This window comes from Lipotes vexillifer, unplaced genomic scaffold (genome assembly GCF_000442215.2).
Source record: "Lipotes vexillifer unplaced genomic scaffold, Lipotes_vexillifer_v1.1 scaffold334, whole genome shotgun sequence".
Lineage (NCBI taxonomy): Eukaryota > Metazoa > Chordata > Mammalia > Artiodactyla > Lipotidae > Lipotes > Lipotes vexillifer.
Window position 1 is genome coordinate 40,232 of NW_006799673.1, and position 17,453 is coordinate 57,684.

General features: G+C 34.7%; 1 protein-coding gene across 1 annotated transcript in view; it reads left to right on the forward strand.

The window, feature by feature from the left end:
- NRG4 (neuregulin 4) overlaps positions 1–17,453 on the forward strand; it is a 66,905-nt gene that overhangs the window by 38,546 nt on the left and 10,906 nt on the right. Inside the window, exon 4 of the mRNA XM_007471838.1 lies at positions 10,184–10,333. Within this exon, the coding sequence (XP_007471900.1) occupies positions 10,184–10,333 (150 nt within the window). The remainder of the gene's footprint in view (positions 1–10,183; positions 10,334–17,453) is intronic.

A 17,453-nucleotide genomic window follows, 5' to 3' on the forward strand; every position in this document is an offset into this window, starting at 1 on the left:
AAAAAAAAAAAAAAAAAAAAAAACCACTACGGACCGGGAATTCCCTCATGGTCCAGTGGTTAGGACTCTGTGTTTCCACTGAAGGGGGCACGGGTTTGATCCCTGGGGAACTAAGATCCTGTATGCTGCACAGCGCGGCCGAAAAAAAAAAAAAGAAAAAATTATGTGCAGCAAAGGCATTGACAGATCTCCAGGAAATTTCATAGATTTTTGTTCATTATTTTACTGTTATTTCTGTCATCTCTGTTTTTAAAAGATAAAAGACAAAGAAAATTTGTGATTTTCTGGGTGTTCTCTGAGAAATCTCAAATAGAGTTTTGGGTGACTTTTTATTTTATTTTTTCTATATTTAGGATCCAATTTTGAGAAGACAAAATCAAAAAAGTTGTCAGAGGAGATTTTGGCACTTGGTTAAGATAGGTGCCTGAGAACTAATATTTAATAACCTCTTTCATCAATGGGACAAAATAAAGTTTATTTTCTAAATTCTGTTCACTACACTTTCCCATATTCTAATTAGAACAAACTGACCTGGCTCTCTTTTCAGGGGTTTTACCTGTTGAAGCCATTTTTATAATACTGAGACGTTATTTATAACACACTGTGTGTTCATATTATTTTCAAATGAATCAATAAATATTTTTGTAAATTTATATTCACTTTCCAATATAGTAAATACCAATAGTTTCTTAACCCATGTAAACAAAAGCTCTCTGGAGTCCTCAGTAAGTCCTAGAGTCCTTTGGACTAGAGACTAAAAAGCCTGAGAACTACTGCAAACTGCTGCTTTCAGACACATCTACCCTTCGAAAACAAAAGTACACACAGAATTATGTTTCTCTGTCACAGTTGTTCCAAGTATAGTCTCATTACTCATATCTTTCAGCCAAGTAACTATAACTAACTTCTGTTTCACAGAGAACACTGGGGTAGTGGATAATTTAGAACTGTATGGCATACACAAGCAATTTAGTAGACCTGCAAAGTCATGAACTCACACGTTACAACTTTCTACTGCCACACACATCTCTTCTATGACTCCTTAAAGTGGCAAAAATGAATATGTTCATTAATATGACCAAAGCTGTAACCTTAAGAAGCAAAATTATATAAACTTGAAATTATACTTAATGATTAATGTTTCAGTATTCTATCTTAAAAATTATCTGTGTCTAATAATATCCATTAATTCAATTTAATATAAATTCAGAGTGGCAGGGACATACATACCTCACCAAATGTAAAATAGATAGCTAGTGGGAAGCAGCCACATAAAGCAGAAACTAACACACCATTGTAAAGCAGTTATACTCCAATAAAGATGTTTAAAAAAAATAATATAAATTCAAGCTTTTACCTTAGAAATTATCTACTACAAAACAAATACTACAGAACATAATTATGGTTGAAATAAATGTTTGTCAGAATAATGATTGAATTTAATTGAATACAGTTTTCATTTTTCATAGTTTTTAATAATATGTAGGAGTAATATTAGCTTATTTGGTCAGTAAACCCGTATAATTTTAGGAAAAACAAACCCAAGTGAAATAAAATATATTCTTCTGTTATACTTAATACTGATATAGCTGTTTTATTAAGCCAAAATTATTAAGCTAGTGTTGTTTACCAAAGATTCACTCTTATTAATGTGAACTTGGATTCTTAAAATGTTTCTTAGTTTTACCAAGAAGAATTTTATTTAAGTTTAGTACATTTAAAGCATTAGAAGTTCAAACAACAAGGTCCTACTGTTTAGCACAGGGAATTATTAATATAGTCAATAAACTGTGATTAAACCATAATGGAAAAGAATATGAAAAAGAATATATATGTATAACTGAGTCACTTTGCTGTACAGCAGAAATTAACACAACACTGTAAATCAACTCTACTTCAATAAAATTTTAAAAAATAAAGTATTAGAAGTTCGATTTCATTTTCTGGGAATTTTAGCAATACTGAATTTATGTAAGAGCTTGTTTATCTCTGTAAGTCAATCAGAACAGAACTTCTCTAATTTAAGAGACTTTATACTATCATTTTTTAGTATCCTCTGGAGAAAGAAAGAAATTTCACACAGAGTAAGAGGTAAAGGCCTTTCTGAGTTTGACACATAGGCACAGAGAGAGCTTATAGCTTCAGATCTATAACTTTGGCACAGATCAAGTAAACACAGAAGCATAAAATCTCACTGGTCCAAATGTCCAAGAGGTACTCTCCTTCCCAGTGGGTATGTAATTTTTAATTGATTTCAGCTAAAAAAAAATAGAGAAATAAATTTTTAATAAGAGTCTGACAAACCAGTTTCTCTATCCTTTCACCTGGTTGAGTAGATCTCTGTCATCCATTTACAGAGATCATCAGATTGTCAAACTATAAAACCAAACTCCTTACCATTGCTCTTACTAATGGGAAAATAACTTATCAGTAGTAACTAAACCAACGACAAAAAAATAAAACGTAAAGTTAGTGGAGAGGGGAAAAAAAGCTAGAGAACCAGCAAATTTTAAGTTCTATTGCTGAGTGGGATTCACCTCTGGGAGCCAGGAAAAGACATGCCTGCGCTTAAGCTATTAAGGAGGTGCACTTCACTGGCAACTCCATTTAACGAGCTCTGTCAGATGAATCCATCTCAGTGGGCAACCTTCAAACTGGTAAAAAAAATAAATTTTTATATAAGGGAAAATCATGATTTTCATACAAATATAAAATGAACATGTGTCAAAGACATATTTAACTCATTCATTAACAAGGGAGCCAATAAGACGTTACAACTGACTCAAAGATGAATTCAAACAACACATACTTGGGTGTTCCCTGGCTGTCCAGTGGTTAGGACTCTGGGCTTTAACTGCCGAGGGCCCGCACGGCATAGCCATAAACAAAAACAAAAACAACACACACATGTAAGTATAGGTGATCGGCCATGTTGAAATGAAATACTAAATACTTATCAATATCCACAGGGAAATCTCGTGTATTATACTGGACAAAATTTATTTATTGTAGGTTTTCTACAATTTACAGAGTTTGTAAAATAGCTCAAAGACAATGGAAAGCACAGGCCCCCATAGAATCAGATAACCCAGAAGGGTCCTTAGACAGGGCACCTAACAATCTTTCTTGTCTATTTCAAAGTCTTTCACTGAGAACAATCCAGGCAGAAGCCCTTTCCAGCCCTTGTCCTCTTCGCCAACTTGGGCACAACGTCAGAAAGCCCCTAATCTTTCAACCTTCCAACTAGAACTTTATAGATTCGTGGAGCAAAGATGGGGGAAAGGATTTTTCTTCACCTATGTTTGCATCACTAGCTGGATGAGGCCTTTCCTTGCTGCCTCACTTTCCTCCAGGCTTCTTGTGATCACCGTGAAGCCAATCATTGCACAGTGTGGAGGTGGAGTTTTAAGACATCAGGCAAAGGGGTATCTGTTGGTATAGTTACCCAGAGTGACTTAGTAAGCTCCAGTTCCCTGAGCCTGATCACCAGAATTCTCCCAGAGGGCCACAACAAGCTCAGACCAAAGCAGGCCCCTGCTGCCTTGATAGAAGGCCAAGCTTTGTCCCCTATCCACAACAGTCAGTGTTGGCTAGGTAGAAATCATCATTTGTCAGGTGATAAAATAAAGACTGAATTCTATTTAAGAGAGGCAATTTAGGAGTACCAACTTATAATATATGAAAGGCTTGTTTTATGAAAGTAAAATAATTGAGGTTGAGAATCACAATTGGAAAAATGTAAGAAAATCAACATTTATTGTGCTTCTGCGTTTGATACGTTGCCTCTTTTAATTGTATATTGTGTGTGTGTGTCTGTCCACAGTTTTGCTGGACCTCAGTGTGCTTTTTACTAAACTCAGTTTCCAAAAGGAATCATCTGGGTTTTATGAGTTGTTTTATTAACCACATAAAATTTTAAAGGTTTCTTAAGGTCAGTTGGTTACCATAGGCTAGTTCTTGGCACTCTTTTTAGGTAAGACTTCTGTTTTTTCATCTGTAAATTTAGTAGAAGGTTATGGTTCAAAGAAAAAAATTTCAAAATGCTACTGTGATATTAATCAGAGCAAAGTCCTTTTTACTTTGACTTTTGGCACTGTACAGTATGCTTTATTAAACATCAGGATTTAGATTGATCTTTAGAACACCTTTACAGAAAGGAAATCACAGCCTTGAAGCTGATAATAGAACAGTTGCAAAAAGCACGAAACAACTGCTCTATTTAGCTATGCATTTTGTTAACACTTTTCATACTAGTAACCTTACTTCTGATAAAGTTTTTTCATTAGTATTCTCAGCAGAAACAACTGACATATCTTTCTTGACCTCACCATGCTTAGAACAAAAACTTAAAAGAGGATAAATCTTCTTGAAACCATGTTTTTCCAGATCATCTGCTTGTCAAACATAGCAGAATATGGTTTTGAAACAGTGGAAACATAACTGCTCTCTTAGGTGTGCTTGTCTTCCGCCAGCATTTGTCTTACTCAATTGTGTCACTTGTTCAAGAGTAGAAATGACTCTTCAGAACTAACTCAGGTTAGCTCATTGCTGTTCTAGGAAGCAGAATGCCAGTGAAAGATAATGAATGTCCTCCTTTAAAGCTCCTTCATTTTCTTCTTATTTGTTGCATAATAAGTTATATCAGATTATGCATTTGCTTCTGAATTTTGGTTATCCTTTTAGATAGTGTCTTTTCATCCACTATTTCCTTTGAAAGGTCCCTGAAAAATATCCCAATTTCTCACCAGTAAGATTTCATTTTCAACATAGGAATACCATGCAAAGTGACAACTGTGACTTTTGTTCAGCTCTAATACTTAACTTCTTTTGTCAGGAAGTGAACTGATGCTGGCTTCTCTTTGTCTTATTCCAAGTTGGGGCATGAGATTTTCCCTGCATTAGAAGGTTGTTGAGACCTGAAGCCTGGGAAGGTAAGATGCCAGCATGAATATTGTCCGTTTAGAACTGTGGTTTAATTGAGTGTCTGGTGATTTAAGAGCGTAATTCTTTCCATTTGTTCCTGGATTTATGGTCTTGATGTCCTTTAAGTTTTACCAAAACATGTGAAAAATGTCTACAATTGGAAGGCCCATTTATAATTTATCATTTATAAATTCTAAATATAGCTTTATATTTACTGAAATTATTACTTAAAAGAAAGGAAGAACTGACCTATACCAGTTTTTATGTATAAATAAATCTTTGTATATACAAATATATGTGTATTTTTTACACCAAGGATCATAACAAAATAGAATACAAAATATATATATGTATTTTCTGCTTGTAGTTTTACTTTTCCTCCCTGATCATTTTTTTAAAACATATATACCTTATCTTTCAAGAGCAGTTTTGGATTTCCTCCCTGATTTTTTTTTTTTTCTTGAGGAAAGCAAAATAGGGTGAGAATTGAGATAATTATTTTTCTCACATGGAGGAAGACAACATTTAAGAAACATTTTTTAATCACAAAATGTTCCCCAAGTACTCTGGTGAACCCGGCAGCATTCTATGGGTGTCTCTCCCAAAAAGTCTTAATTGGAAAAGAAGAGCCAATGCATGGATTCAGTAATGAAGGTTGTGTTTTAAACTACTGCTGCTCATCATTTGTTTACATGCTTCCTTCATTCACTGTGCTTTAGCTAGTTTCAGTAAGTAAAATATTTCACATTTTCACAGTGATTTACTTAAGCAAAAAAATTATAACCCTTCACAATAAAATTATAACAATACCGTACATAATGACAAATATGAATTATTCTCTATGCAGGATGTTTTATCCATTTATATACAGATATAGTCTGTAGTCCATTTCAGCACATGAATTATCTTGTTCATAGTCAATCTTGGAAGAACCTAATAGATTTTGCTTTTTTACTAGACTTAGATTATACTTACACACTTGAAGCATACTAGTTATTGGTTTTAATTGGTGCTAATATCATATAAATATTAAAACTTTTGCAAGATCGAATATTAGCTAAGTATCTCTAGATACTATTAAGAATCTAATAAATGCTTAGTGAAGTTACATTTATGGCACTAGCTGATAAAAGAGTCAGTCTTCCCTGAATTCTTGGCTTATAAAAATCTAGTAGGAGTTTCATAGGATGTTGGCATGTTTGTGTATTGTTATCTAGCCCTGGAATGCTAAAGGGATTTAAGCCCATGTGGTTAATTTGTGTTTCTTGAACAATCTAATAGTTTTATTTTATTTTGGTTTTGTTACCATTTTTCATGGGTTTCAGATTGAACTTTGATTACTACAGAGTAGGAATCAAACTTGGAAGTCAATTTTGGCATATGCCAATATTATTCTTTTTCTTTCCAGGATAGATTAGCCCAAGTGAAGTGGCATTGACGTTGAATCACTATTTGGTTAGTGGACTCTTATAAAGTTGTTTATTGTTTCTGAAAAATATTTAATAATAATAACATATTTATTGATCTCCATGCTCTTAACTTTTTCTGGCTGTAATTTTTCTTGAGCATTTTATTAACTACTTTAATTTCAGTTTCACTTGCATAGTGTGTTTCAATGTTCATAGCACTTTTAGACATTATTTGATTCTGACAATAGCCCTATGAAATAGCAAAAGCAGGTGTTATTTTGATTTTTACAGTGTCTTAGAGAGTTTGAGTGGCTTGCCCAAGGTCACACAGCCAACAATCATAAGAGTGGGATCAAGAAATCATTTTTTTCTAGCTCATAGTCCAATACTCTTTCTTGAAGCTAAATGGCACTGTTTGTTTACATGATTAAAAACTTGGTTCTTACAACTTACCTGGAATGCTGTAGAATCTAATGAGATTATTTCATGTCCAGTGTACTAAACATAGCTTCTGGGTTTAAGGACAAGATTGTTGGTGGTATTCAGCCAGAAAACCAGCACATATGACTTGGATTCTGAGTTTTGGAATTTCTCACCTAGTTGAGCATTTGTACCTGTTCCAGCATTCATCTTTCAGTTCCAGGAGAATGTTTGTGAACCTAGTGCTTGGTATTCACCTCATTAGGTGGAACAACTGTTTGCTACTTGGCAGTCTGTGCAGAAGTGATGTCTGGAAATAATTTAGCAAGAAAGTTACATAAAGACTGAAGACTACTTAGTTCTGCATGAAATGGTGGTACAAATGCCTCACCTTTCTGTTTTGCTTCATCTAGTACTACCATTTAGTTATCTGTCTAAATCTTCTTAATTCACGCTTATTTATCCTTAAAGGAGCTGACTTTGCCTAAAGTTTGATATTTGTGACATAACTGGGTCATAACATTTTCATAAATGAGCTTGAGCTTTAAAAGTGGAATCCTTGGGCTTCCCTGTTGGCGCAGTGGTTGAGAGTCCGCCTGCCCATGCAGGGGACATGGGTTCGTGTCCCGGTCCGGGAAGATCCCACATGCCGCGGAGCGGCTGGGCCCATGAGCCATGGCCGCTGAGCCGCGCGTCCAGAGCCTGTGCTCCACAATGGGAGAGGCCACAACAGTGAGAGGCCCGCGTACTGCAAAAAAAAAAAAAAAGTGGAATCCTTGTACATACTCATTGGTAGGCTGTGTTTACTTTTTTGTATGATAAATATCTGAAATTTTTAAATTAATTTTTAGGTTAGCCATTTCTACCTCTTAGATAACAACATAATATTTAAATTTCTTTGCTTTTCTCTAAATTCTGATTTGACTAGTTAAATAATAACAAGATGAGTTTATTCTTCACTTTGCTTTATTTAAAGATACCATCAGCTTTTGACTTTACCACAAGAGCATGTGTTTGCTTGGCCCTGCTGTAAGACAACAGAACAACACTGTAGTGTTGATTGTTTTCCTTTATATGCCTTTTTTGTTTGTTTGCTTACAGCCTGATCTGACCACTCAGCTTATACTTATACCATTCTCTTGACTCCTTCCAGCTCAAAGTAAACACATAGGGTTAGTTACATCAGCTAGTTTGTCATCTTCTTCCTTGAAGTTCAATCTTACCTAAACTTGAACAGCCTTGAGTAATGAGTTTATAGCATTTTAAAAAAGAAATCTTCCTTATAAAGAATTATACTGTTTCAATTCAGAATTTATTTCTTTAGAGTTCTAGCTATATTCAAATGGAAACTGAACCCCATTTTAATATCATTTCAAAAGCTGAGAGTTATTTTAAAACGATGACAGTAACTTTTCCAGTGGCTAAATCTTTTCTTTAAAAACCTTTGGAAGTCATAAATAATTACTACTTATTGAATTCTGGTTTTGAAAAATTTAGAACTTTTTTTTTTTTTTTTTTTTTTACTGTGTGGAATGCCCCTTTCCTTCTTTGGTTATTTTGTGATGACATATGTATTGATTTTTTTGGTAGTCTCTATATTAACTTTCTAGGCCTGTGTGTGTCTGTGTGTGTGTGTCTCTGTGTGTTATTTATTCCCATTTTTGGAAGTGGGATGTGGGGCTAGAGGAGAAAGAAACAAATTGTTTTCATTTAATCTTTTTTCTCCTCATACTTATTTAACTGACTTGATCTTTGGAAAAAATAAGTATTTTTCATTTAGACGTTAGGTAATTGTGTTTTGTAAAGTATTTTACTTGCATTTCAGTTTGCCACTCATATTCTGTCCTTTCTTTTCCTTTCTATGTTTCCTCAACTCCATCTTTACAGTAGTTTGAGAGAATCAAAACTGCTTCTTTGCTCAAACTGACACCCCTCCCCACTCAGTGGAGGCCGTAACTAATAACACCACTGCCTCACCATGGGTAGGGCTTGAGGTTCATAAAACATCTTTCATATGCTCATTTAAGTAAAATCGATCCCTTGTGCTATAAGTTGATATTCTTTTCTGTTATTTATTTGTATACTGCTTTATTAGCCTATTGCATTAGTTGCCAAGCTTTGTTAGTAATCAGTTCAGCATGTAACTTTCTAGGACTGCATCCTTGTTAGACTAGGGTGGGAGAAAAGAAGATAACATTTGTAAATACTTCCTAAACTGGAAAGAGGTGAGGAGGAGAATTAATTTAGTAGAACAGATATTTCTATTTGGGGTAATACTAGCTTAAAGAATATATATACACACATATATATACACACACATTTTTTTTTACGCAAAATTATTGCTAAGTGTAGTTTACTCCAGCGGTCGCCAACCTTTTTGGCACCAGGGACCAGTTTCGTGGAAGACAGTTTTACCACGGAGCCGGTGGGGAAGGGGGATGGTTCAGGTGGTAATGTGAGCGATGGCGAGCAGCAAATGAAGCTTGGCTTGCTGGCCCGCCACAGACCGGTACTGGTCCGTGGCCCGGAGGTTGGGGACCCCTGATTTACTTCATAACTTCATGGGTTGCTTTATAAACAAACATTAGTGTATATTAAAATACTATTCTTTATTTTAACTGCAACTATGAAATAATGAAATTGATCTGGTGCCAAACTCATTAGTTCATATCAATCTCTAGTTTTATAATCTCTGAACATATTAACAGGGAAAAAGGAACTGACTGATATTACCAAAGATTATGGTTCTCTCTATGGTCACATAGTTTTAAAGAGCTGAAAGTAATTGGCTTTAAAATATTTGGCTGGCAAATGAAAATATCACAAAATCTCTAGAAAAGGAAAGTAATAAGGTAAGGAGTAGAACTACCAGATACTAAAGCATATTATAAAGCAACAGTATTGAAGCAATATGGTAGAAGCCCAAGATAAGATGTATAGATCATTGAAGAATAAAGAAATGCTGTTACTTATACAAATTTGACATACATTAAAGGAGGCACTGTTAAACAGTAGGAAAGGGAATGATTATTTAATAAATGGGGTTGGAATAACTAGTTAGCAGTGTCAAGGAAAAATATACTTAGAACCACATCTATACCAGAAATAACAAAATAAATTTCAGATAAACTTAAGTGTGGATAATTACATATTGAAAATCTAAAAGATAAAAGGACTGAATATTCTATAAGTTCTCTGGAATTTCTAAACAATTTGAAAACTGGAAAAGGAAGATAGCAAAGATTAGACTGCACATGCTAATTTGTTTTATTATAACTAGCTCTGTGAGCATTATAGGAAAGCATGCTTATTCTATATTCACAATCTGAAAATTAGTCTTTTTTTTTTCATACCAGCTGGAAACCTTATGCTTTCTATACTCGTTAATGGAACAGAGAATGCAATTCTTTATCTAAAATTTTATTCTGTAGATGCATTGAAAATTATACAGGAGCTCGTTGTGAAGAGGTTTTTCTCCCAAGCTCCAGCATCCAAACTAAAAGTGACCTGTTTGCAGCTTTCGTGGCATTGGCTGTTCTTCTAGGAACTCTTATCATTGGAGCCCTCTACTTCCTTTGCAGGTAACCAAAATAAAAACATGCTTTTGAAAAGAAAAAGTAATGCATAAAGTAGTTATCCTACTAAATAATCAATATGCCCTTTAGCTCTAGATTATTTTTCCAGATTGTTTTTCTGTTTAGAGTTATTCCTCTAATAGAGTTACTGTTATTAAATTTTATTATTTATTTATTTTTGTTATAAATTAATAAGTCATTTTTGAAAGGATCTTAAGCAGTCTCTATTCTTTGTTACTGTCATCATCATTATTTACCTTGACTTTTCTAAACTAGTAAGGTAGATCCACATTCACTAAAGTCATCATGCCAAAAACACCTAAATATTTGGACTAGGTCTATTTAAAATAGATTTTGTGAAAGAAAAGAAACAATTTATGCAACACGCTGTAAATATAAATTTAAGACATAGTTAATATCTAGGATCAGCTCTTTATTTAGTGCCTACTATGTGCTAGACACTTTATGCTGATAAGCATAAAGAATATAATAGTGAAGAAAATAGACATGTTCCCTAACTTCATAGAGATTTAAATCAATTTGGAGAGACAGATGAATAGGCAGGCAATTAATTTGAGAAGACTAGTAACTCATAAGACCAAAGGAAAATTTATTCACATGAAACAACACTTTACACTGAAGATTACTTTCATTCATTAGTTTTGGTCTTCAGCTTTTTCTGAACTTTTGTAAAAATAAGTGAATATAGAATTTATTAAATTTAGGAGTTATCTGGTATCATAACTCATTATTAATTTTTATTAAATGCACACTGTATGTTATCATAGATATTTGTGCAAATGGAAAATGGAGCTGAGGGTAGTCATAAAAGAGATACAGTGGGCTTGAGAAATTTATATTCTAAGAAAAGTAACATATATAAAATTATATTTCATAAAATCCTCATTTCTGAATTACTTTACACCATGGAGTAAACAAAAATGGGAGATTGTGCTTTTAAAATATGTGGTATTAGTATTACATATTTTATTCTAAAATAATTATTTAGGCAATCTAATATGTTTTATCTCTCATAATTTTAGCATCTTACTACAGATATAAAAATTTAAATACAAGCTCATTGTGTCAGATTATATTTCCCAAAGATAGCCACAACAATATCTCTCATTCCCACATGTTCTTCTGCAGTGTGACCTTGCCACTCCTACATCAAGAGGAAGAGTTCATTTCTCTAAATCATTGAATCTGGGCAGGCATTCAGACTGCTTTGACCACAGAATATTGTGGAAATGGTGCTGTTCTAGTTAAGGGCATAGCCTTTAAATGGCCTGGCAGCTTCCATCTCCTGTCACTCATACTTCCTCTGCTCTTTCACATAATCAGCTACCATGTTGTGAGAACAGAGAACCAGCCTCAGCTGATCTCCCAGCTGACAGCCAGTGTCAACTACCACCATTTGAATAAGCCACCTCAGACATCCAGCTCAGTTGAACCTTTAGTTGATCCAGATTTAGCTGCCAGTTGACTGCAACCACAGAGATCCCAAGCAAAAACTTCCCAGCTGTCAACCCACAGAAAACCATGAGAGATAAATTGTTTTAATCCACTAAATTCAGGTTGATTTGTTATACTGTTATAGATAACCAGAACACCCATGTTTGGAATTAGGTGTACTCTTGACTTTAAATCATGTTTGGAAAAAAAATGAATAATGATTTATTATTTTATTCTATCCCTCTAAATATTTTGTTGGTCTAATATGCTAAGGAGAAGACCAACTGACTAATTCCCTCATTAATCACTCTAGTGCCAGGTTGGAAATATAGCATTTCATGTGTTATTGATTGGATAATAAATACTTTTGTAATATCAATCAGGATAGGCTAGGTAATTATCAACCCTAACAGTTTAGTGGCTTAAAAAAATAAGACTATTTCCCATTCATAGCGTATAATTATTATCATTTGGCAGACCGGCTTTTATAATCATAGTCACTTAAAATCTCAAACTGATGGAACAGCCACCATCCTGAATGCTGTGGGTTGCTCTGCCAGAGGGTTTCATATTTGAGTTGAAATGATCTGTCTGGCCAGAATGAGCTGCATGGTCCTACTTAATTACAAGGGATACCAGGAAATGCAATTCTACCATATGCCTATAAGGTAGAGAGCTAGAAATACATGTCCTACATAATGACCAAAGGATTTATTAGGAAATCTAATATTCATTCCACTGGGAATTGTTAAGAGGGATTTTTTTTTTATTCCATAGAGCTTTAACATTGCTGTAATTGTCTAAAAATGAAACTCCTGTGCAAAGCCATTGAGTTTGTGCCATGGTATGTTGTACCCCACAGGTGCTTAATGACACAGAGTTTCAGAGGAGACCTTCTAGAACACAGTAACTGCAGGCTTGAGCCAGAATTTAGCAATATTGCTAGTATGAACAGGCTAAACAATACCTTTTTGGTAGAAAGTACAGATAAAAGAAAAATGAAAGTACAGTTGACCCTTGAACAACACAGGTTTGAACTGCATGGGTTCACATCTATGCAAATTTTTTTCAATAAATACTACAGTACTACATAATCCATGGTTGGTTGAATCCCTGGATGTGCAATCATGGATATGGAGGGCCAACTGTAAAGGGTATATGTGGATTTTCAACTGTGTGGTGGTCAGCACCCCTAAATGCTGCATTGTTCAAGGGTCAACTGTATATAAGAACAAGAAAGGACAAAAGGAACCTCCAATCACAAATATTATCTGGTTTGCATCCTGATGCAGTCTGAATGTCTAGGGAAAAAAAGCTAGGAATGTTGGATAATCCAGGCTGGCAGTGCCCCAGGTGGTTGACAGAAACAAATGCAAATTAATTCTTGAAGAACCCACTTTCATCCTTTACCTTAAAAAGTATCTCACAGTATAACACGATTACCAAACATATAAGAAAAGAAGCACCATGAGTTAGAACCCACAGAAACAACTGATAGTAAAATCAGATATTCAAAATCTTTATTTTTTGGAAGACTCAGATACGTAATATAAAATACTTGGTATATTTAATATATACCAAGAAATAAATGAGAGGCTTGTAAATAAGCAGATTTGACAAAGACCAAAACAGAACTGTAATGCATGAAATATAATAATTTTAATTTTTTATTTATTTATTTATTTATTTATTTTTTATTTTATTTTATTTTTTTTTCTTGCGTTATGTGGGCCTCTCACTGTTGTGGCCTCTCCCATTTGCGGAGCACAGGCTCCGGACGCGCAGGCTCAGCGGCCACGGCCCACGGGCCCAGCCGCTCCGCGGCATGTGGGATCCTCCCGAAACGGGGCACGAACCCGCGTCTCCTGCATCGGCAGGCGGACTCTCAAGCACTGCGCCACCAGGGAAGCCCAATAATTTTAATTTTTTAAAAGCCAATACATGTCATAGTTCAACAAAATTTTTTAACCAAGAATATGTTTTTAATAGCAAATTAGACACAATAAAAGATTTAATGAAGTGAAAGATATAGATAAGAAATTACCCAGAAGGTAATTCTGAGAGGAAAAGAAATGGAAAATGTTATAGAGAGGTCAAGAGAAGTCAAGAAAAAGGGAGACCGGAGAGAAAGTACCTAGAAATGTATGATAGAAGAGAGAAAGGGGCAAAGGCAATATTTGAAAAGGTAATGGCTGAGACCTTTGCAGAACTGATGAAAGTCAACCACAGATTCTAGAAGTCCAACAAATTTCAAGCAGGATAAAAATAAGTTTACATATGGGCACAGCCCAGTAAAACTGTAGGATGCTCAAAGAGAAAATTGCAAAAATGTAACAAAAGAATGACAGATTATCTTAAAAAATGCAGCAATTTTACTGAAAGCTGGCTGCTCAGTAGGAAAGAAGCAAAACCAGAAGACAGAGCAAGCAATGATATTTTCAGTATCCACTGAAATTAACCATCAACCCCAAATTTCTGTATCACTGAAAACATCTTTCAGGAATGAGGGTAAAATGAAGATACTTTTATTTATTTATTTTTTAATTTTATTTATTTTTGGCCACATTGGGTCTTTGTTGCTGCCCGTGGGCTTTCTCTAGTTGTGGTGAGTGGGGGCTACTCTTTGTTGTGGTGCATGGGTTTCTCATTGAGGTGGCTTCTCTCATTGCCGAGCACGGGCTCTAGACGCACGGGCTTCAGTAGTTGCGGCACGGGGGCCCTAGAATGTGTGGGCTTCAGCACTTGCGGTGCATGGGCTCAGTAGTTGCAGCACACAGGCTCTAGGGCACATGGGCTTCAGTAGTTGTGGCACGCGGGCTCAGTAGTTGTGGCTCGCGGGCTCTAGAGCGCAGGCTCAGTAGTTGTGGTGCACGGGCTTAGTTGCTCCACGGCATGTGGGGTCTTCCTGGACCAGGGATTGAACCCACATCCCCTGCATTGGAAGGCATATTCTCAACCATTGGACCACAAGGGAAGTCCCAAAGATACTTTTAGATAAGCAAAACTTGTAAGAGTTTGTCCTCTCATATTTTCAAGCAGAAGGAAATATATTGAGATGCAAGAAAGAAGAAAGATCAGAGAAAGTCATTATGTGAATGAATCAAAACAAATATTGTATAAATTTTAATAATAGTACTATACTATGTCTTTGAAAAGAGGAATTAAAACACATGATGGCAGGACTTCTCTGGTGGCGCAGTGATTAAGAATCCCCCTGCCAATGCAGGGGACACTGGTTCAAGCCCTGGTCTGGGAATATCTCACATGCCGTGGAGCAACTAAGCCCATGCGCCACAACTACTGAGCCCGCTCTCTATAGCCCACTAGCCACAACTACTGAGCTCATGTGCTACAACTACTGAAGCCCGTGCTCCATAGAGCCCATGCTCTGCAACAAGAGAAGCCACCACAATGAGAAAGAAGCCCATGCACCGCAACAAAGAGTAGCCCCCACTCACTGCAAGTAGAGAAAGCCCACATGCAGCAGCAAAGACCCAATGCAGCCAAAAGTAAATAAATAAATTTATTTTAAAAAAGAAACACATGATGGCGATAGCAAATAAGTTGAAAGGATTGTAATTAACATATACTAAAGGTTTTTAAATGGGAGGAGGATAATATATAGGTTAATGTGAGACCTTGATGTATTAGGAATGAACATGTCTAGGGTGACAATTGAATAAAAAAATCAAAACACATAATTTACAAATTAGAGGAAGGACAAAAAGGAATAAAAAATAATCAATTGATTAAACATAAAGAAAAATAGAGAAAAAAGGATAAATAGAAAGTATGATATAACATGGTAGATTTAAATCTAAATATATCAGTATTATTTTAAATATAATTGTACTAAAGATTCCAGGTAAAAAACAAAGATTGTCATAATACACCTATATTTTAAAATCTAAATTCTAGATGCTAAGTCCTTCCAGATAAGGATACAAAAAGATTAGGAGTAAAAAGGTCATATAACTATCAGACAAAATAAATGTTATGGTAAAAGATTTAGTTCACTAGGAGGATTTCACAATTTAAAAATGTATGTGCTCTTATAAGCAAAATCTTAAAAAGTATAAATCAAAATTTGAAATACAAAGGAGAAATAAGCAAAACCACCATCACAGTTAAATTTTAATGTGTGAGTCTCAGAAATTTATAAGAAAGGAGATAAAAATCAGTAAGACTATAAGATTTTAGCAATGTAATTAACACATTTGATCTAGACTTATTCTAGAACACAGTACAAAATTCTTTACAAACTCATACAGAATATTTATGAACATTATTCTGTGCTGGGCAGTAAAACAGTTTTCAACACATTTCAAAGGTTTGATGTTATACCACATGCTCAGTCTTTAGTGTGATTAAGAGGAAAGTCAGGGACAAGAATAACTATCAAAGACCTTCACATTTGGAAATTAAGAAATACATGTCTGTATAATTCATGGATCAAAGAGCTCACAATGGAAATTGGGAAATATTTTGACTGGAACTATAATGAAAATACTATATAACAAATCTGAGAGATGCAAATAAACCAGCAGAGGAAAACTTATAGCCCTAAATGCTTATATGAGAAAAGAAGAAAGCCTGGAAATAAATAAGCTAAGCATTCATCTCACTAAGTTAGAAAAAGAATAGCAAAATAAATGCCAGGAAACTAGAAGGAAGTAAAAATAAAGAGTAGGGGTTTAAGAAAATAAATGTACAATAGGTATAATAGAGAGGAACAACAAAGACAAAATTTGGTTCTATAAAAAGATTAATAATATTGACAAATCTCTTTCAAAGAAACGGGGGGAAGGCACAAGTGAATAATATTAGGAATGAATAAAGATATAACTCAGGTGCCACAGACATTTAAAAGATCAAATAACCTACACATATCCTCCCATATACTTTAAATCATCTCTGAACACCTAATACAATGTAAATGGTAGGTAAATAGTTGTAAATATGATATAAATAGTATGTAAATAGTTGTCAGCATTAGGCAAATTCAAGTTTTGCTCTTTGGAGCTTTCTGTATTCTTTTTTTTCTTTTTCAAATATTGTCGATTTGAGATTGTTTGAATCCACGAATGCAGAACCCTCTGATACAGCAGGTCGACTGTACAACAGAAATGGTTTACAGTGCAGTGGGGAAATAATGGACTTTCCAATAAATACTCTTGGCATTACTGTTTATCCACATGGAAGAAAGTAAAGTTGGATCTTTGCCTCAAAGCATACCTCAAAATCAGTACAGGTAGATTAAAGACCTAAGTGTGAAATGCAAAATGAAAACTCTCAGAAGAACATTTAAAGAATGTCTTTGTGCCCTTGGGGGTAGGGATAGATTTCTGTAACAAGATTCAAGAAGTAAAAATTGTAAAACAAATGGCAGATAAATTTGACTAAACTTCTAGTTATCAAAAGACACTATTGAAAAAAAGTCTGTCTACAAAGTGGGAGAAGATGTTTGCAACATGTGAAAATAGATGCATCATGAACTCCTATAAATCAAGAAAATAGTAAACCTGTAGACAAATGGGAAAAATAAAAAAACTTCTAAAAGATGAAGAAAATTCCATAAAATAAACATGAAAAATGCTCAATCTTCTTAATCAGGAAACTGCAAATTTAGCCTGCAATTATCTCACCCATAAGATTGGCAAAAGTTTTTTTA